The 22,473-nt window shown below is 48.3% G+C and overlaps 1 protein-coding gene across 5 annotated transcripts in view; it reads right to left on the bottom strand.

The window, feature by feature from the left end:
• The window catches only part of Fxyd6 (FXYD domain containing ion transport regulator 6), a 28,408-nt gene extending 6,324 nt beyond the window's left edge, over window positions 1-22,084 (bottom strand). For 2 of the 5 annotated variants that reach the window (XM_048417235.3, XM_048417236.3), the window contains exons 1-2: window positions 21,931-22,083; window positions 99-158 (exon numbers count right to left, since the gene is read on the bottom strand). In XM_048417235.3, coding sequence (XP_048273192.1) covers window positions 99-153 — 55 coding nt within the window. In that variant the 5' untranslated portion in view covers window positions 154-158; window positions 21,931-22,083. Of the gene's footprint in view, window positions 1-98; window positions 159-21,914 lie in introns of all 5 variants that reach the window. The other 3 variants (XM_085688684.2, XM_085688685.2, XM_085688686.2) reach the window with 3 other exon arrangements.
• Window positions 22,085-22,473: the final 389 nt, after the last annotated feature.

Below are 22,473 nucleotides of genomic sequence, written 5' to 3'. Positions count from 1 at the left end.
AGCTGCCTCTCAATCCTATATTCAAAAGGGCCAGAACCTTCTACCAGAAAGGGATACGGCTGCCAGCTTGGTATAAGTCGGTCCTAAAGGACTCTTACCACTAGCCAGGACTGCAGGGGCCAGCAGGCTGCAGAGGATCAGCACCGTCTCCATGGTGTCTGGAATAAAGGAGGAAGACATTACTCCAGGGACAGAAGACCTTCCTCCTCAAGCCATCACCCTGACCTGGGCTCATCCCAGCCTTAGCTGTGCTGGGAGTATGTGTGACCCGAGGTTACCTCAGATCACCGGGACCATTGTACCTACTGTGTGACCTGAGGTTACTTCAGATCACCGGGACTATTGTACCTACTGTGTGACCCGAGGTTACCTCAGATCACCGGGACCATTGTACCTACTGTGTGACCTGAGGTTACCTCAGATCACCGGGACCATTGTACCTACTGTGTGACCTGAGGTTGCTTCAGATCACTGGGACCATTGTACCTACTGTGTGACCCGAGGTTGCCTCAGATCACTGGGACCATTGCCTACTGCCTGACCGGACTCTCAGAGAGCTCTGCCTGCTCAATTCTGTTATTCCAGATGAGGCAGAACACTGAGCAGACACTGTCATAGGTCCCTGCTGCAGGTCTGGAACTGATAGTAGATGACCTTCATAGAGGGAGCAGCAGGGCCAAGGTCATATGATGGTTCAGTAACTCAAAGTCTAACACTCCAAGGGCTTTGGAGATGATCCCCCCAGTATCTTTCTTCCAGGCCATCTCTGCCTCATTAAGTTTTGGGGCTCCTGGTCCAGCTCTCACAGTCAACAGACCACCAGGAAGTTTTGTTGTTTGTTTTTTTTAAAGATTTATTTATATTTTATTTGTGTGCGTGCATGTGTGTCTATGCATGCTTGCTATATGTGTGCAGGTGTCCCCGAAGGCTGGAAGGTCCAGGACATCAGATCTCCTGGAGCTGGAGTTACAGGCAATTGGAGTGTCTGGTGTGAGTGCTAGGCCTTTGGAAGAACTGTGAGTGTTAGTTAAGCACTGAACTGCACTGAGCTGTCTCTCGAGCCCCTAGGAAGGGTTTTCATCAGCCCTACAGTACAGTCAAGGCTAGAGGCTACTCTCTGTTCCCCAAACTCTACGGCAAATCCTGACACCCATATATGACCTCCTTAAGTCCCCCCCTCCTCCATGCTGTTTCCTCTGTATTCATCAGCTTCCCCTAGACGACCAGGTCATCATCTCCCAAAAGATGACTTGATTCCATAAAGGGAACGTGGACAAAGGTTACTGAGTATCAGCCCCCAGTCCCTCCTTCCCCGGAAGACACTGAATCCTGGGGATGGGGTGGGGTGCAGACCTGGATGGGACACATAGGACCAGTTGGCTTCACCTGAGACATGTATCAGTGGAGTTACACTCATTATTCTCAGGGTCAGAGAGTTATACAGAGTGAGATGAGAGAAGAACTCAAATCAGGAGTGCTCAAAGCTGCTCAGTCTTTTACAGGTAGGGTTAGCCTGGCTACAGCCTGGCTAGAATGGCCCAGCCGGCACGCATTCTAACAAGCGGCTCAGCTGTCATTCACCAGTCAGACACCAGGAGGCAGCATAGCTGTACCTAGAACCATGCCTAACCAGATGTAGGCGGCCGAAAAAGAATAATCTCCCGCTGTATGAACACATATACCATGCTCTTCTTAAAACTGTGCTTGACACATATATCCAGCCATGTTGCTTAGTGTGGTTTTATGTGTATGTAAATGTTCAGAGTCTGCGTGGGGACACGTGTATGCATGTGGAGCCAAGAGATCAACATGAGACGTGTCCTTTATTTTGTGAGACGGGGTCTCCCTGACCCTGGAGCTGACAGATTTGATTTAGCTAGACTGGCTGGCCAGAAAATCCCAGCAATCCTCCTCCTCACCTTCTCAGTGCTGAGACTCAGTTTCCACTCCACCTGACTTCCCCACACCCCATAAGGGCAAGGGATCAAACTCAGGTCCTCAAGCTGAGAGGTCAACACTCTAGTGACCGAGCCATCTCCCCAGCCCCTAGTAGAGCTTCCAAAAACATTTTTAGCTTTATAATTTTAATATAATATTTAGTCTCCTGAGACTTGATTTGATCAACATTGTTCTGAAGTTTTGTCTATACTATTACATAGAATCATAGTTCATGTTTAACATGTGATATTTCATTGTGAAGGCAAATTACTATGTAGTGATCCATTCTCTTGTTGATGGACGTCTGGTGTCTTTAAAAGTATATTGCTAACTCTAAATGATATAGTTATGGACACTTGGGTGTGTGCTATCTGGAGCACACCTATAATCAAGAGGTTTTTTTTATTTTTGTATTTTTTAACATTTCTGAGCACCCACCCTCAAAAGGAACAGGGTTTATGTTACAGATCAGCGGACGCACACATCCGTGGATACTAGGAAACACGGCCACCAAACAGCATTAACTGTGAATGATGTACTCCACTGTTTCATTTCTTGTGCAAGAAATACAACACAGCCCCTTGACAAATCTCACACTGCAGCCCAGAAATGATGGCCTGTAGTGAACATAGCTCTGAAGTCGCAGTTGGGGTTGCCAACTGCCCCCACCACACAGGTTTAGCTGTCATGGAGGTCACTCCCATCTTCACAGCCCCCCACCACACAGGTTTAGCTGTCATGGAGGTCACTCCCATCTTCACAGCCCCCCCACCACACAGGTTTAGCTGTCATGGAGGTCACTCCCATCTTCACAGCCCCCCCACCACACAGGTTTAGCTGTCATGGAGATCACTCCCATCTTCACAGCCCACCAAATGATGTGGTTTGTCTCTGTTGCTCTCAGCCCTAATCAGTATCTGACATTATCAGATGTCATCATTTTATTAAGCTAAAGGCATAAAATGTGGTGTTTAATCTGGTCACTTAGCACTGGGTTGTTCATTGTCTGCGCTTCTTCATAGGCAGTGGTATGCTTCTATCTTTTTCCTTTTTCTTTTCATTTTCAAACCATTATCTCAATCTTGACACTAAACTTCAGTTACTGTATATTCTAATCTCTCCTCTCAGGCCATGACTCATCTTTTTACTTAATTTATTTTACTGTGTGTGTGTGTGTGTGTGTGTGTGTGTGTGTGTGTGTAGGTCAGATGACAACTTGTGGGAAGGTGGTCCTCTCCTGTCACATGGGTCATGGGCTCAAACTCAGGTAGTCAGGTTTGGAGGTACGCACCTCCATCTCCTGAGCGTCTCACTGGCCCTGTTTTTATGAGAACTATCGTGAAAATACCTGGAAGAACTGATATTTTACCAATTCCAATTGCCTCAAGATTTATAAGCTTTTTTTTCATTTTCCAGGACTTTGCCAATATTCTCTAGTGAAATAATATGACACCTTCACATAGGTACTAGATCCATTCAGGGTACATTACAAATTATATTGCTATTTTAAATACTAACATGTTAAGAAGTATAGAACAAAAAAAATTAATTTTTATCTATTGGTCTTAAATACAGTAATCCTAAGAGTTTTTATTTCTTTTTTAAAGATTTATTTACTATGTATACAATTTTCTGTCTGCATGTATCCCTGCAGGCCAGAAGAGGGCACCAGATCTCATTAAGGATGGTTGTGAGCCACCATATGGTAGCTTGGTATTGAACTCAGGACCTTTCAAAGGGCAGCCAGTGTGCTCTCTACCTCTCTCTGAACCATCTCTCCAGTGTCCTATTTTCTGTTTTTTTTTCTTTTTTTAAGACAAGGTTTCTTTGTGTAGCTTTGAAACCCTGTCCTGGAACTAGTTCTTGTAGACCAGGCTGGCCTCAGACTCACAGAGATATGCCTATCTCTGCCTCCTAAGTGCTGGAATTAAAGGTGTGTACCATCACTGCCCAGCTAAGATCTATTTCTAATAATTTACCAAGATACTTTTGGGTTTTCACTGTGGACAGACTTTGTAAATGACAGAGTGGTGTTTCCTCCTAATTAGCACACGGGTTATTTCTAGTTCTTGTCTTCGCGCACTGACTAAGACTTAAAGTGAAATGCAGTATAGAAACAATGATCTCAATTACATATGCACACACACATGTTTACACACATGTACACAAATTTGGTCTTGTTACTTATTACTGATCTCAAATAGAGTTCTAATGGTTTGAAAAATCTCCTTTAACACTGGGTTTCCAAGATGTTTGCTTTATATTAACTATGAATAAGTAAGTGTTTTACATATATGGGCTTTCCCTTTTTAATCAACCAAACAATTTTTTTGTTTTGTTGTGTTTTTGTTTCTCTGTGTAGTCCTGGCTGTTCTGGAACTGGCTCTGTAGACTAGGCTGACCTCAAACTCAGACATCTGCCTACCTCTGCCTCCTGAATGCTGGGACTGAAGGCATGCACCACCACCACCCAAACCAAACAGCTAGTTTTGTATATGAATTACTAATGTTAAATCTGGGATAGAACCAATGTAATATTTAAAGACATGGGCAGACTTGGCTTGGTGTTATTCTCCGTAGGATTTTTGCACTTCTGTGCATGTGCGTGAAATTGGATAGTAATTTAATTTTACTATATTGACCTTGCATGATTTTGGTTATGTGCTGTGATTTCTAGAAGCTAAAGGTTTGAAAATGTAATCCTCACTCACATCAGTGCTATTTGGAAGTTAGCTCTTTGGGAGGAGCTATGGTTTGAACTTGAAATGCCCAACCTCCATGGGTTCATGTGTTTGAATACTTGGTTTCTAGCCTGTTACATTCTTTTGTAAAGTTGTGGAACTTTTAGGAGGTGGAGTTTCTCTATAGCAGTGGTTCTCAACCTTCCTAATGTTGTGATCTTTTAGTACAATTTCTCATGCTGTGGTGACCCCAACCGTGAAATTATTTCATTTCTACTTCAAAACTGTAAGTTTGCCACTGTTATGAATCATAATGTAAATCTCTGTTATGCAGGATAACTGATATGTGACCCCAAGGGGTTATGTCCCACATGTTGAGAACCAATACTCTAGAGGAAGTGGATCACTGGGGGCGGGACTTGATATTAGCAGCCCCACCTCACTTCCTGTCTTCTCTCTGCAGCCTGAGTGCCAATGCTGCCACACCCTTCCTGCCATGACTGACTACCCCATTACACTGTGAACCAACGTAGTTCTTCCTTCTTTAAACTGTTTCTTGTCAGTTATTAAAAGTTATATTCTATATGTGCTTAGACTATTGTGAGTTTCTTTGGTGAGAAGTTATAAATGCTGAATAAGCGTAATCCTTTCCATTTTATGTTAATGAATTTGACAGTTTGATTTACCCAAAATGAAATCAGACATCTTAAAATATGCCATAATCAGGAAGGACTTAAGAAATTCACCCCTGTGCTTCCACCATAATCTACTAGGAAGTTTTAAATTGTTTTATCATCCATTAGCTGGGTCTTTTAGGGACTAGAAAGTGGTTTTCTTTCTCTCTTTCTTTCTTTCTTTCTTTCTTAAAAGATTTATTTATTTATTATGTATATAATATTCTGTCTGCATGTATGCCTGCAGGCCAGAAGAGGGCACCAGATCTCATTATAGATGGCTGTGAGCCAACATGTTGCTGGGAATTGAACTCAAAACCTCTGGAAGAACAACCAGTGCTCTTAACCTCTGAGCCACCTCACCAGCCCCCCATATAATGATTTTCTTGATGTATATTCCATTTTTGTGTAATAGTTGCTACTTTTAAAAAATCCTATGAAATAGATATTAGGATTTGTACAGTTTGATCAGACTCAGCGACAGGTATGGCGGCCATCCAGAGCCTTGTGTTGGGCCTATTAAGGACACTTGGGCACCCCTGCAGAGAGCCCCAGGTGACAAAGAATTAAGGGTCTTGGTCTCAAAGCGAACTAGGATTTGGCCTGCCATGAACTACCGAGTAAGCAAGCTTGGAAGCAGGTGGCCTGGCCTCCCATGACCTCTACCTGGATGGGGAGCCTGGCTGCAGCCTCTTCAAATGGCCTGAGCCAGACCTACCCAGCTAAGCTGCTCTCTGATTACTGACCCTCAGAAAATATGCAAAATAACAAAGGTCAGTTATTTAAGCCTGTGATTTGGTGGGTAATTTGATATGAAATAAATTCTACAACACAGTCACCAGGAGAACCGTCCACTATTCTGTTAACTCTGAACCTCTCTTCAAACTGTTTTCCTTCTGGTGAAGACCAATTTTTCTTTTAGAATATCCTTTAATAAAGACATATTCATTGTAGACCCTCTTTCTGCCTCCTTCTATGTATTTAGTGTTCTGAGTTTCACTGAAGTCTAAGTGTGGGTTTCTTTCTATGAAATCTGTTGTGTTCCTGTTGTCTGTTAATTCATCCTTCTCCTAAGCTATGACCAACTCTCAGGCTTCATCTCCTCACACAATTCCTCTTTTGCATTCACCCTATCTCTTTTTTTTTTCAAAATGGTTTTTCAGTATGATTTTTAAATATTTATTTATCTTATGTATATGGTACTTCATCTGCAGGTACACCTGCATGCCAGAAGAGGGCATCAAATCCCATTATAAGTGGCTATGTGGTTGCTGGGAATTGAACTCATGATCTCTGGAAGACCTGTCAATGCTCTTAACTGCTGAGCCCTCTCTCCAGCCCCCTATCTCTCTGAGACTGTGGCTCGGGAGTGTGTTGGACGCCTTTATTCTGTCCTGCAGACCATCAGGCTGCTCGTTCCACTCCCTGGCTTTCCTGTGCTCCATGCGGGGTAATTGTTTCCGAATTATTTCTTTACTCCCTTTAACTGTGTTTAATCTGCTATTTCATTCTCCACTTAATTCCCTATTTCAATGATTATATTATTTCTATATGTTCTACTTGGTTCTTTTTCTAATATCTTGGTCATTTCATTTTTAGGATCTCATTGTTTGCTTTCGACATTTTCTTTAGTTTTTATTTTTTTAATTTTCTGTATCTGCTAATTTCAAAGTACTGAATTCTTAGGAGAATAAATTGCTTTGTGGTTTCTGTGATTTAGTTTTTCTTGGCTCCTTCCCAATACACACATAAAACACACACACACACACACACACACACACACATGCACATACACACATGCACACTCACGCACATACACACACACACACACACATGCACATACACTACCTTGGTTTAGTAGTCTTTGATCGTGAGCTCAAATTTGTTACATTAAATCTGTGGGAAATTCTGAGATTTTTGTTTTTCTTTTCCCCCTGAGGACTGAGAGTAGCCAGGACCAACCTAGGAACAGGTTAGCCCCTCTCACAGGTCAGCCTAATGAAGAAGTCATGGATGTGGTTCCTAACCCTGCTGGGTTCCATGTTTATTAGTCTCCAAAAAGCAGCAATGCCTACTGCCATTCACTCTCAGCAGCTCTGTTTCAATTTGGTTCACACTTTACATAATTGTGCTACTTTGATTTCAGAGGATTTTAGTCGGAAGGTTTATTTTGGTTTTCGAGCTTAAATGGTGTTTGGATGTAGAGAAGTGTGACTGGCTGGTAAGGGCACGTTTCTTCCTTCTTGTGGGGCAAGCCCCGTGGCAGCAAAGCTGGGACCACTATTTTACCGTAGAAAAATCATTGTTCAGCCACTCAAACTGACTTAAAATATACTGGTCAAAGAGGAAAATAAGCACTCAGGAGGCAGAGGTAGGCCGGTCTCTGCGAGTTTGAGGCCAGCCCACTCTACAGAGCGAGTTCCAGGACAGCCAAGGCTACACAGAGAAACCTTGTATTGAAAAACAAAAACAACAACAAAAAAAGAGGGAAATAAGTTGTATGTACCTGTTACATGTGAAATTTTCCTTCCTTTCTCCCTCCATCCCTCCTTCCTTCCTTCTTCCTCCCCTTCTGTCAAATTTATTGCTACTTCCAGATCAAGTTCCATCTCAAATGACACAGTCAAACTACACCTGTGCCTTGTTCAGAGAAGCCCAGGCTGAAAAACTGGAAGGAGGGGGAACTGACATTAAAATCGCTCAATGGGGCTCATGCATATACTCCTAGCACTCAGCAGGCTGAGGTAAGAAGGTTCCCATGAGTTCAAGGCCAGCCCAGGCCACACAGAGAGACCTTCTCTCACAAGTAAAACAAAATTCAATCAACCGTTAGGAGCCTTCATAGAGCAAAGACCCTACTACTATCCGTAAGAATGACACTCTAACAGGGGACCTGGAGGTGCCCACGGAGGAGTTGACATTTCAGTCAGACCTTGAGAGCAGGATGGGATTTTGATAGACAAGCGGGGGCGTGGGGAGAGGGAGGGGAGCCAAGGCAGTAAGAGGGAGCAATGGAAAGAAGGGACAGCAAACAGAATTCAAGTTCGATTTAAGTTGAATCTCACAGTACTTCACTCAATAGTGGTTGTCTGCAGCGTCTTCCTAGAAGGCATCAAAATGAGGCCGGGTCCACTGGTAATGTCTACATAGCATAGGAGGAGACTGTGACAGCAACCCAAGCATTTCCATTTCTAGTGGCAGACACCTTCCAAAACAATGAATAATCCAGTCTGGCTGAAGCATGATGGGTGGGCGGTGAGAATCCGATAAGATGGCTGGAGTCGGAGTATGGAGAACGGAGAATGCCGAGCTCCAGAGTGAAGACCTGCCTTTGTATTCTAAAGCAGACATCTGCGATCAAGCTGCAGAGCGCTGACAGAAACACGGTCATAAATCAGAAGTGACCGAGTCTCCGTTCTCAAAGCTGCTGCTGGGGCCTGGGCTACACCAGCAGTCCCTCTCAGCATGAGTCTCCCCCAAGGTTACCTCTTGGCGCCCAGACCGCATTGAAAGATCACAGCCATGGTACAGCTGGCACTGGCTGGGAGTCCAGTGGCCAAACCACATACACAGATGCCTTTGTTCCTCCACTAATCAAGGAATTCTATCCTGGCCTCTTCTCCCCCCACGGTAAGGCTCCTGGCTCCTCCTGCCCTTTCAAACTCTGCATTCCTTTCTTCCTCCTTACAGGATGGAAACTACGCACGCAAGCACGCACGCACGCACACTGGGGCTCAGCTGAGTTCGGAGGACCAAGAAGGGGAAGCATAACAATTGCACTTCCAGGCCCAGCATTCGTGGAACAGATGGGAGGAGGGAGGACTATTCAGGTGGGGGACTAAGCCAGGCAGACGTGGATAAAACTGGGAGGGAGGCTCAGGAACATTCCAGGCCTCTCAACATGCGTACTGGAAAGGTCTTGTTCTGTGGCCCTGCACCCCTGGCTGGCTGGGACAGGGCACCTGAGTCATTATCACTGCTGGAGTTCAGGACTCTGTCCCATCTTAACATCCTGATCAACACTGCTCTAGACTATTCTGTCAGCTCTCCGCAGCTTCCTTTCTAGCCCAGTATTAGGAAGAATTCCAACTCTGTTTCTTCTCCTCTCCACGATCCATCCTATCCGTGGCCCGGCAGGCACACAGCCACGCTGCGGCTGACAGCAGCCTTTCCATGTTAATCTCCTCTCCCGCCATCCTGCTGTTTGCGCGGTCATCCGCCGCACGTGCATGCGGAGAACGCAATCAGAAGAGTTCCTCCAGCGATTATCTTCCCACACTGAGTCACATAATTTCACTTAATTGCTGGGTAAAAGCCGCTCAGGAAGAGACGCCACCAGTTGGCGATATGGCGACATGCTGTATTACTTCTGACTCCACGCAGCAACGAGATAAGCCAGAATGCCCGCGACTATTGTGAGATAATTTGACAATCGTTTCTCTTTACAAGGTAGGAGCTTCAAATGGGGTGAAATTGCCTCGCTCTACCTGCCAACACTCGTCCCTTCCCTTGCATGGGGCCCGTTGACTTTCTGCAGACTCAGCCCCTAGACGATGCATCCTGGGATCATATCACAGCCTGCTTGGATATCCCACGGAGATGTCAGGCAGGACATAACCAAGAGGCAGCCTCCAAAGGGCCACAGAGTTCCTGAGTCCCATGGCTTCAGTTTACAGGTTACCTAGGCTGTTATAAGAGACCATGGGACACAATTTAGGTTAGGTTATCTCCACATCTTTCAACAATGATGCTGAGATGAAAGAATGCACCGAGTACAGCACATAGACAAGATGTGAAGGTTCCAGATGGGTGTGGGGTCTCAGCAGGCCAGACTGGGATAGAATGAGACAAAAATTATCTGCCTTTAACTTGGGGAGACTGGGATCCAATGAGAGAGACCTGATTTAGCTGCCAGTCATGGGTAGGGCCTGGCTCAAGGACCCATGCCTTTGACTCTGCCTGCTGTTCTGAGGAGCAGAAGCTGAGAACAGTTAGCCTTGTATCAGGAAAGCTGGGCGGCACTGGAGAGTTCTGGGAGGCAGCCTGGCAGGCGCCAGGGCAGCAGGGGCAGTGGGGGAAGCAAACTGACAGGCTCCTTTGGCTGGAAAATGAACTTGGGTTGGAGAAGCAAAGTTGGGGAGGGGGTTAAGGGAGTACCACTGGCTTCTGGGACATGGGGGGAGTTGGTATAGAAAGGGCCTCTGAGAGATACAGCCTAGCCCAGATCTTTCTCCCACAGAGGACCAAGGCTGAGGAGGCCTTAAAAGGAGCAGGTCAGTGCCTGGAAGTTCTCGCTTGACACGTGCAGAGCAGACCATTCTTAGGAATGTAAGCCTCCGCTCATGTGTGTCTGATCGGTCGGTCTCTGGTTTTTAGCCCTTGGCTTCTTTGTTATTCTCAGCAGCTTGGCCTTGCACTATTTACAGCTATGACATGGGATGGCCACTTGGCCCACCCCCTACACAGAGTTATGGCAAAGACCAGTTCCCATCACCCACTCACTCCTCTGTGGGATGAGAAAGATCCTCCTGAAGGCCGTTGTTAGCATCACACCCATTTCAGAGGGAGAGAAACTGGGGCGGGAAAAGTGAAAGCTGGATTCGACACGTCTATCTTGCCCTGTGTGCCTCTCCATTGGCAGAGGGAGAGTAGTCTTCCGGACATGAGTAGGCTGCCCTTGGGGAGGGCCAGACAGCCCCAGATCACAGAGGAGGGCATCCATCCCCCCACAGTGCACCTGCACCATGGCTCTATGACAGACCCACGTCCCCTTGGCAGGAGCCGCTCTTCTTGTTCTTCCCCAATCCTGCAAACTCTGAGATCTAACTGCCTAGCGAGGGGGTCAGATGAACTCCTCAGGAAAGGGTCCTGCTTTTCCCAGCCAAGCTCCCAGCTTCTCCCCTTCATCCATATTCACAAGAGCGAGAGGGACAGCAGGGTGCAGAATGCCTGCCAGCTCACCCTGAGTGGGAACTGAGCTGTTTGTTCGGGAGGATGATTTTTTTTTTTCAAGACAGATTACAAGTCCATGCGGCTCATTATTAGGCGAGGGTGGGAGTGGAGAGTCAGCTGATCATCCTGCCCATTTCTCAAGACTGCTATAAAGGTCAAGTGACATAACATGTGTGAAGGAGTTTTGAAAGCTGCGGAGCCCCGTGATCGCAATATGCAACATTTATTGGGTGCTCATGCCACACAAGGGTAGTCCTACATGGCTTGCAATCCTTCAAGAACAGGATTGTGACCTGGGGAGTGGCCACCGTGACGACTATTGCCATTATACCAACAGTCCAACTAAGGAGGGAAAGTGTTAGCTATTTTTCCAAAGCTCTATAGGCCAAATTCAGTCCCAAGTACCCTGGGCCCTGAGTCCCCGCTGGGAACCAGTCAGTGTCCCTGCTGGGAAGCAGTTAGCTCTCCTGTGTATGCCACTCAGGAGTCCTAGGTCTCAAGTAAGCAACAGGAGCCCTAGGAGGCTTTCCTCCTGCAACCCGATGAAGATATAGTGGCGGTGTGATCTCAAGTCTATAAGAAGGGATGCCATGGCCTTTGAGTGGACACAGTTGCTGTCTGCCTTCCATAGCTCCACTCTTAGCACTGCTCTCCTCCTGGGCAAGAGCCTGACCTACAGCCTCATCTCCTTTGCCCTCAGCCTGAAGTCTGCTGAAGTTTACCCCTCACAGTGTCTCTCGGGCAAGAGACTTCAGTGTCCCCTTGCTACCTGAGATGTCATAATTGAGGAAGGAAGAGACAGAAAAGCTTGGTGGTGAGAGGCAACGCTGGAGGCATGGCATGTGTGTATATGCATGTGTGCATGTGCGTGTGTGTGTATGTGAAAGAGAGTGAGATAGGGTGTGTGTGTGTGATGGTGTGTGTGTATGCGTGTACATGTGTGTGTGTGTGAAAGAGAGAGAGATAGGGTGTGTGTGTGAGATGAATGTGTGTGAGATGGTGTGTGTGTGTAGCTAAGCAGGAAGCTGCAAAAAGGGGCAGGGAAAGGGTTCTGATGGGCATCAGGTCATCTGTCCCCCAGGTAGCAGAACCTACTGTTCTTGAAGCTCAGTTCTGTGAGTAACCGCCCCTGCCTTGCCTGGTTGAGGACAGGCTGCATTTCAGTTATGTGCAATGAAGACAGATTGGTGTGTAGCCTGGTATGGTGGCATACACCTGTAATCCCGGAATTCAGGAGATGGGGGCATAAAGATTGGGAGTTCAGGGTCATGCCCAGCTACAGTGATTTCATGAGACCCTATCTGAGAAAGGACCTGGGCCCCGCAGCTGGCACAGTACTAGCTCCAGAGGCATCAGCTGTTGGACTCATTACAGTTGGTATTGCCTAGCTCTGTCCTCTCCTCCCTTCCTCCTTCCCTGCCTTTTCCAGGAAAATAGGGGCACGGAAAAGAAGAGGGGCCATGAAAAGTCCTTTTGTTATCTCTCCCTTCTTCCTTGCACCGTCCTATAAACACTAGACGGTTCTAGTGTCCTACACTGACATGAGGCCGGGAGGGCTTGGCGCACAGTGGACACCGGTTCCCTAAGCTCTGCCACATGATCAACAGCTGTTCCCAGGGCCCTGAGGCAGGTGACACAAAGAATATGCTGGAGGAGGAGTCAGAGAATAGGGTGCTGACTGGACCAGGAAGCTCTCTCACTGGCAGGCAAAGAAGGGAAAGAGGTCACAGGATGGGGCTGAGGTGGGCCTGGGGACAGATGACGCTCCCATCAGAAACTGAGCCAGCAGAGTGGACTGGAAAAACTGAGGGGAAAGAAGACTGCAAGGAACACTGAAATCTACACATGAGGAAACTCCAACTCTCTCTACCATTGTCCTCCCAACAGGGTCCTTGCCTGACAATCTAGCTGGGCTCCCTCTGCCATGCTCCTGACTCCCTAGTTACCCAGCTGCTCTGAGGAGCAGAGAAAGGAAAACACACGAGGCTGGAGCCTGCACAGGGAAAATCAACAGACAGCTGCTGTGCAGGAGAAAGTATCCCTGGCAGTCGGGCAGTGTTAGGCACAGCAGTGTCTCAACCCTTGAGGTCCCCAGGCTCCCCTTTAGCTAGCAAGGCCAAGCTTCTTCCTTTCCAAGAGTCCTTCAGAAAGGCTGCCTTCTGCAAGAGGCCATTTCAATGTGCCCCTGGGAGGACTGGGTCTCAAGGTGCATAAGTCAGGCAAGTTGAATTCTCTATGACCTGGGGATCATTCCTAAGATGTCCCTGGCCCTTCTGTTTCTTTGAGTTCAAAGAGTCTGATGTATCAGATCATAGACTCTTATCCTTTAGCCCTGAACCCTCCAGTGAGCTGAAGCTGGACTGGGACCCTGAGCAGCTGTAGGGGATACTGCCCACTGGAGCTCGGTGCATAGCCAATACCAACAGAACCAGCGGCTGACAGCCTTCCACAAGGGGCATGAAGCGACTGATCACTTGTGTCTCATCTGGTGAGAATTTTAGGGCATGGAGCTGAAAGGAAGGCATCTCCCCCCGTAATACCATCTCCAACACAGACTTTTTATGTCAATACATCTACTTGTGAAAGAGAAATACTCCTGATGCTAACAGCTGCTGATGCCCTAGCTGGGGTACTTCTTCGAGATGATTTCTGTATGGCTGAGATGCAGAGAGTCATTGTGGAAGAGGCTGTGATTTGAGAAAGAATGTCAGGTTTATCATTCCAATAACCATGGCCACCTACTGCTGTCTGGACCCCTTGCTTATCCACCAAGCAAGAGAGACAGAGCCTGGCCGGATGGAGCCATGATCTAGCCATGTCCTCAGTATGTCTTCTTCCTCCCCGACTCCAGTCTTGTTCTAGAGCTCATCTGTCGTCACCCTGAGGGCAACAACCCTTTAGTCTGTCCTGTGCAGTCTGCTACCTACCAGGCCGGTACGACGGTCTGCCTCAGTCTGCAGCTGCTGTGCACATCTTTAAGCTTCTCTTGCCACTCAGTCCCAGACTTGCAAGTCTTGGGTGGTGAGCTGGCCAGAGAGAGGAGACTGATGGGTTAGTATGTCTGCCTCAGGGAGTAGAGGGAGTCAAGTTCTAACAACCGGTACCGGAACTGTGTTGCTGGGGTATGAATGGGGGGAGACCCGGTGCTTTCAACATGACATGATGTGATGGCAGTGACTCCTTACCTCTGTGATCTTCTTTCCCCAAACAAATACCCCAGTCTAGTGATGGGAAAACACTGGCCAGATCCCAGATTCCAGGAGCAGAACATCTTACAGGAGCCTGGCCAGGGTTCCTTCTAATGCAATAGTCATCAAAACAGAGTCACAACCACAGCCAAGAGCCCAAGGAGTCATGATAACGAAATGCAAAGTGGTGTCCTAGAGGCAGGATCCTGGGACAGAAAGGGGACATTGGGGAAACACTAGGGACATCTGCATAGAGTATCGATTTTCATTTACAATGTTTCATCAGTAGCTGAAATAAGGGGAAGACGGTGGCAAAGTAATATCTGAGCCACAGCACAAGCTGTGAGAAGAAAGGCATTGAGCTTTGCATTGTCCACCCAAGTTTTCCATAAACCTGAAACTGTTCTAAAAATAAATAAATAAATAAGAAGAAGTCTGTTCCTAACTGAATTTGAATATTCAGTTAAAAAACCAAATGAGTCCTCCATCGTTATCCATCCCTACTCCATCAGCTCGCTTCCCGGGCACAGTGCAGAGCACAGGTGTTCCCGTGCCACATGCTTCTGTAATAGGCAAGGCCGAGCTGGTTCACGGCCACAGAGCCAAGAGCCTGCCAAGGCCTATAAAGCTGTCTGTTAAAGCAAGTGCTTTGAGTTGCGATCAGAGAGGCCACTGAGAGATGCGTGGCCTGTTTGCTTGCCCTGTGCTGTAAATACCCACTGCGTAAACAATTAGGCACCAGTTCTTCAGTTTAAGAGCCTCACTTGAACCGATCGCTCTCTTCGCAGACTGCCCGTCCCACTCCACCCCACCGCCAGTATTCCAGGGCAGAATTGATAAGGAGATGGCCTCAAAGCTGGTAAGGGAAAGGACAGAACAGAAGGTGGTGACATTTGGAGAGACCTGGAAATCTGGTGGCTTGAGTTACTTTGTCTTGAAATCCTTGTGCTGCCCAAAAGGCAGATGGGCAGCCTAGCAACAGAGCAGTTATGGCTCCTCCTCACCCCTTCAAGACTAGGCCTTCATGACTGGCAAGGGCCCAGTGACTGGGGGTTCTTCTTCACGGAAGAGGGGGAACCCCAGGTCCCCAAGACCAAAACTGTTTCTCCAAGAGCCCAGTACCAAACCCAGCTGTCTGTGCAGGCCAGGGCCAGAGGTCAACTCTAGGAGCCTTGACCTGGAGTTACTTCTGGGAGAGGGGAAGTTGGTCACAAGAGGAAAAAGTGAGAGCAGCCCTGGGAGAGAGTCCAGGCTCCTCCTCAGAAAGAAAAGCACACCACACAACTCAAACCCACGCCTGATTTCTACATGCCTTCCTGGAAAGACTCCAAACTGACCTATCAGTAGGGGCCTGGGGTTTGTCACCGTCCACTGAGACAGTCTTCACAGTGCCACCCTAGCCAGTCCCCAGAGGAATACTGCAATCATCAGGGTACTATAACCAACTCAAACACAGACAGTAGACATGAGCTGCCCAGCACAGGCTAGGCCCAAGCACCCCACATTCAACAGCAGAGTTTGGGGTTCCTGTCTGTCCAGGACAACTGTTTCCCGTTCCAGCAAGTCTAGGTAGCATCACACAGGTGCCATGGGTTGGGTGGGTGTGACTCAGCCAGTTAGAGACAGATCACCCTTTATCCTGCATGTGCATGTGTGTGCGACACACACACACACACACACACACACACACACACACCTGCTGACAAATTCACAGAGGCCGAAAGAGCAGTTCCACCAACAAAGACAGAAACCTAATGTCATTGCTAGGCCAAGGACCCAGAGACCAGGTCCACGCTCTCCTACTCAGGCGCTGATCATATTCCAGGGATCGTCATCTTCCTTCTGGAAGCAGAGCTCCAGCCTTCACATTTCCATCTACACTCTGCATGGATTCATATTCTTTCCCAGAGATGGGAGGGGCAAATGAAGGTCCTCTGGGTCTTGATACCCACAGTGTGTGGAGGCTAAGCGACTTCTGACTTGCCCCTATTTGTCTATTTTAGGAAGTTGTTCCTTTCCGTCTCACCTTGTACCTTTGTTGCTCCATTGTCAGGATGACATGGCCTACACCTTTTCCATGTAGTGTGTGTGTGTGTGTGTGTGTGTGTGTGCGTGTGAGCACGTGTGTGCACGCGTGCGTGCACCCCAAAAAACTATAAATGCCTTGAGTCAAAGATACACGCCAACCTCTCTGGATCCCTAGCAATTGGGTACAGCAACCACTCTACAGATACTCATTGATCAAGAAATTAATTGATATTTCAGCATCATTGTCTCTTTAAGTCATAATCCATCCCAAGCTCAGAACACCTGAGAATCTCAATGGTATATTTTAAGCATTTTTGAGGCATTTCTTCATGCTTCCCCCAACTCCAGGCCTTCACTTTCTCATCTCTGTCATCTGGGTCTCGTCAAAATCCAAAATGGGTCAGTGAATCAGCCCTCAGCCTCTGCCAGACTGCCAAGGAAGAGTCATTCCAAGACCATAGATGGGAAGAAAGAAATGGACACCTTAGGGATGGGAACAAGGGCACGGATTCAACACTTCCTAGCAGAGGCTGACTTGACATATGGTCTCCCTCACCTCAGACTTCCTCCGGGTGACCCTGCCTTTATGGAGCAGGGGGAATAGATAGGGGAGGGATTTCTGTAAGCCCACTTAAATGCTAACTGAGGATTAGAGTGCGCTTCTTGGAGGAATGAGCACTTGAGAGGAAGCTGAAGAATGACGTTATCCTAACGGCAGTAAGATAGAGTCATCAACACTGTTGAACTGCTTTGTGGAACCAGCCCCAATACATCTCCACGCTCACTTGACACATAAGGCAAAGTTAAATCAACAAATCCAGAAAGCCTCAGAACCTAAATTTATGGTTCTACAAAGGCGATCACCCCCAACTCCACAGGCAGGGACAACATGTTCTAGTAAGTATCAAGTAGAAGACAGAACACAGGGTTGGGGAGGGCACCTGCATGCAGCTGACTAGGAAGGGCCTGCAGGGTAGGACCACGCACCTGTCACTACTCAGTGATGGACAGACATGCACAGGGGCTGTGGTAGAACCAGTCTGGAGCCCCGGGAGCCACAGATATCAGATCTGGTGGCTGAGAAGAACTCACTAGGGCCATCCCAAAGGTGAGAGACGGCTGCTGGGTAAAGGAGGCAGGTGTGCAGAAACATGCAGGCACCTGCTTATGTGTCAGCCATGAAAGATTATGTATGTGTGAGGACGGGATTGTGCGTGAGAGTGTACACGTGCTTGTCTGTGGGTCGGGGAGTCTTGCTGTGGAGGGAGAGGCCCTCAAGGAGGGTCTCCTGATGGAAGATAGAGGTGAAGTCAGTAGGCAGGGGGAAAGACATCCAAAATCATCAGCTCGGCCCCAGCAGGAGTGGAGAAGAAAGGAGGGTTCTGCAGCTCCATAGGCTTCTGAGAAGCCCACAGGGCCTGCCTTGTTGAAGGGACTTGGAATTTGCTAAGATGATGAATAAGTGAAACCAAGACCTGGCTTTGCTCTGGAGCTGTGGAGAGCGGGGGTGGTGGGGGGGGGGAGGTGGTGGTGGTGGTGGTGGTGGTGGTGGTGTTTGTCTCTGACTCTCTCTATACAATTCATGGTTCTCAATTGGGCAGATTCTTGCAGTCCCAGCTTGATCCCAGGGGCCCGGAGCTCTTTCTCCCCGAACCCTCACCCACCCAGACATCCTTGTGACAGAAGTTTTCCTATGCTGTTTCCAAACTGGCTTTAAAGCAGAGAAGATGCTACTAAATGGGCTCCCAGCTTCTGTCTTGGCCAGAGAGGTCCAAGATAATGTGTCCCCGATTTCTCTAAACTGTGCTGAGGTCTTCAGAGACCCACTACATGCTGGTCCCAGTCTGATACCCTGCAGAGGTGGCCCTTTAGGTCCTTTAAGCCTTTTAGTCCCCATGTGTGTCCTAGCAGAATAGACAGGTGACCTTTGTCCAGTAATCCCCACTCCCCATTCAGCCCATCCTTGGCCTCTCAGCCATTGGCTGGCCGGTGATGAAAGAGAACCTTCCTCCAGAGTGGCTAGACAGTCTCTACCAACTCTGCTTAGCTGCATCCCCACCACATTGGTACCTATAGAGAGAAGTAATCTTTTTCAAGATTGTGGAATCCACACACATTTAGAGGAAGGAGGTAGCTTGGAAATGACTAAATCCCCTGTGGACAGATGCGGGAACAAACATCTAAGGTCTTGGAGGCCTCGGGTTACTCGAGCACAGACCAAGCCATTTTTAGGTTGTATCAAGAGGCTTGTGGTGTGTCCAATAGGATATTTGTGGGATAAATGCACTTGCCCTTGGGAAGCATAGCACTCAGAGGGTGGGCCAGGGAGTCAGAACCAGACTTTTTGTGGGTCACAGGCTCTGTCTTCCGTGAGTTGGGCCTTTCCTGTGTACTCCAGGAGGGGCAGATGGGCAATCAGTTAGATGGTGACCCTGGTGATGCTAGGAGCTACCTGGTACTATCTGCACCCAGATGGTAGCCTGTTGCATCCGACAGGGAGAGAGTGAAGGTTGAGGACTGTGTGCTCTCCATGGGGGGGATCTAGTTGGCTTGGTTCCCCAAAGGCTGTGGGGGTACAGGGTCTAAGTTCCATGAAATTGCTCTTCTCACCTCTCCTTGCCACAGCCTCCAACGACAGTCTTAAGAAAATATAATGTGGTAGGTGCTTCTTTTATCCACACCTATGAGACAACCCTCACTTTAGAAGGGACATTCCCATCTCCAAAGGACTGATAGGCACCGAAGAAAGAAAATAAGAGGTACAGGCCTGACAGTGTGAGATCCAAAATCTTGCCTGAGAAGTTTGGTCCCAATCACTACTGGCTGTGAGACTTCGCCTCAGTTTCCCCACCTGTGTCATGCTCCTGAGTCACTGGAGTCAGGGACTGCATCTCTATCCTCACTGTCATGTCCCCAGAGATTAAAAGATAGACAGTAGGTGAAGTTAATAGATAGACAGTAGGTGAAGTTAATAGATAGATAATAGGTGAAGTTAATAGATAGACAGTAGGTGACGTTAATAGATAGACAGTAGGTGAAGTTAATAGATAGATAATATGTGAAGTTAATAGATAGATAATAGGTGAAGTTAATTGATAGATAGTAGGTAAAGTTAATAGATAGACAGTAGGTGAAGTTAATAGATAGATAGTAGGTGAAGTTAATAGATAGACAGTAGGTGAAGTTAATAGATAGATAGTAGGTGAAGTTAATAGATAGTAGGTGAAGTTAATAGATAGATAGTAGGTGCTCAAAGCCATTCAATGACTGAACAAAACGGGTTCTCCACCAATCCAAATATCAGCTGGAACCTGGAGGGGAACGCTTCCCTCAAGCTCCCGCCATCTGAGAACAAGTCTTGGAAGTGTCCTGACAATTTACAGCTCATGGCAATGCAGCTTACTCTCCCAGATGCACAAAAGTGATTAGAGGAGCAATCAGGAAGCGGGAAAATGGGACTGAAGGGAGAGAGACCTGAACTCCACATAGCACAGGTACCCTGACTTCCATCTCTTTGGCTCTTCTCTCTGTCTCTGTCTCTGTCTCTCCCTCTCTCTCTCTGACATCTCTGCTCCCTGCTTCTTCTTTCTGCCCGTTTGTGTTCTCCATAACTGGCTTCCCTCCCCTCCACAGAGCCCCCTCTAGTCAGAAGGAACCGTTGGACTCAGGGTGGGAAGAACACAGCCTGCAGAGATTTAAATTCTGATTTGAGCCAAGCCTAGCCTCTGGAGTCTGGCACCTAGCAGAGGTGTCCCTCTACTAAGGAGGCCTGGAAGCTTTGCTTTCACCTTCTCCTGAAGGTCCCTGGGAGATGTCAGAGGATCCCTTCTGGATTTCTCCTTCTTCACACTCTAGGAATCCAGGACAAGGCTGAACAGTGAAGAAACTGACCTCTCTCTGCTTAGCCTCACCCAGTCTGGTGTGTGTGTGTGTGTGTGTGTGTGTGTGTGTGTGTGTGAGAGAGAGAGAGAGAGAGAGAGAGAGAATTTATAAAGCAAAGGTTTGTGTTACAGGTGGAGTGTGTGTGCATACACAGTGAAGATTGAGTATAAGTGGTATGCAATGTTAGTGTGCATGTGGGGGTGCAAATAGTGTATTTGGTGTGGATGTTGTATGGTGTGTGTTCGGTGTAATTGGTGTGGATGTGGTGTGTAGGGTGTGTGATGTATTCATGTGCTAGTTTCATTTTTTTATTTCACTCGTGTATATGTGATATAACTGTATGTTTTGTAATGTGTGTGGATTATGTTAATGGACTGTGTGGGTTAACAGGCATGTGAGGCTGTGGTGGTATTATGTGTGGCGTGTGTGCATTTGTGTTTGTGGTGCTTGTGGTGATGGGGTGGGTAAAGGGCCAGGCAGTTTAGAGTGGGAGCCAGGCATAGGGTGTCCTCTCTTAAAAGCCGAGGGTAAGCAGTATCTAGGCAACCATATTGGGGGGAGGGGAGGCAATTGGAGGTGAGGAATGGGCAGAAAAGGAAGGGAGGGTGAAGTGGAGGGGTTTCCATGGCAACCATGAGACAGGTCACGTGCAAGAGGCCAAGTTGGAAAACAGATACACACATTCATACATCTACAATATGAGGTCAGCCAGAACCCCAGAGCCAGGAGTCCTTTCTTAGAGGGCTGGGATGTCCACTGGTCCCTCCACAAAGCTGGAAATCCCAGTTCCAGCAGCGAGTGAAGCCAGGTTAGACAAAGAGAATAAAAGCACATCGGTGGGACCAAGCCTTCAGTCGAACAACCTCTGGTTCTGGCGGTTGGTGGTAGCTTGAGTGGGCCCGTATTTCCAACCTGATTGTTCCGCCCAGGCGCCCAGGGACCCAGGCTCTCAGCCAATTCTACAAGCAAGCCCGTGCAGACACAAAGGGGAGGCTCCACCAGGGCCAGCCCTGCTAGGGAATGGTGGGGATAGGGTACCAGTGGCCCTGGAAAGAAAACTGGGCTTGGCAGACCAAGAGAAGGCAATGCAGTCAGATGAATCCCTAAGCCCTAGAACCCCCTTTCCACTCCCCAGCCCACGCCCACACCCCACAAGCACCAAGCCAGCAAGTACCATTTTGTGTGGCTCATGTGTCCACGTTCACATCTAGCCTCATTCCCAGTTCCTGGCACCTCCACTCCCCGTAGGGTCCCCAGCTTCCAAGTAACAAAAGGGCAGCTTCCCGTTAAAGGGTCCTCTCCCCTTTTCCTGGAACTCCTGACCCAAGCTCAGAGCTGCCTCGAAAGCATTTCCCAGTCACTAGCATCTCCCACCGCCGGTGCCTGCGTCCCCATCCCAGGACCCTTGGTTTACCTCCTTGTTTACATTCTCAAAGCCGTTTCCCGCCGCCCAGGCGGGGACGTGGGCACACACCCACTGAAACAAACAAGACTCGGAGGAATCTGGCGCAAGAGGGATGGGTCCCCACCCGAGCCTCCTCCTCTCGGAATAAGGCGCCAACTTTACCCACCTCCCCTGCTGCTCACCTAGGCGTTGGGTCCCCTCCGAGCAGATCCCGGGAGGATGTGCGGAGTTCCAGCAACCGGGAGTGGCGCGCTGGGGGCAGGGCGGTGGGCGCGGCTTGTAGCTTTCCCGCCTCCCGGAGCGGGTTGACGGGCTGGGCTCCCGGATCGCCCGCGTCCGCTGGCTTCTCGGACCCTCCCAGTCCCCTGTCCTGTGGCCCGCGCCTTCCTCTCCTCGAGCTCTTTGCTCTTCGCAAAGGGAAGTAAGGCTGGAAGAAGCAACAGGAGACGCGCGCGGAGGAAGCCGCCAGCGCCCGAGCCAATTTGCCAGCAGCTGTTGCTTTTTGATTTTCCTCCTCTGGCGAGGATAGGAAGCTAGCCAGACTAACACCGTGACAGGGCTCCTGTCTTTTGGAAATAGTAAACTCAGGGGAGAAAAGCAGAAAAATAGGAGGAAACCACGGTACATCAGCTCTCCGCAACCTGCGTTCTTTGGGTGTGTTAGCAATTAGCATGAGCCGAGCCAGAGGTGGGTGTAGTTGTCATTTTCAAATGGAGCTGTGGGCT

Source organism: Myodes glareolus, chromosome 4, assembly GCF_982192425.1.
Source record: "Myodes glareolus chromosome 4, mMyoGla1.1, whole genome shotgun sequence".
Taxonomy (NCBI): Eukaryota; Metazoa; Chordata; class Mammalia; order Rodentia; family Cricetidae; genus Myodes; species Myodes glareolus.
The sequence above is the reverse complement of the archived record's forward strand: the minus strand, read 5'-3'. Positions and strand labels throughout refer to the sequence as shown.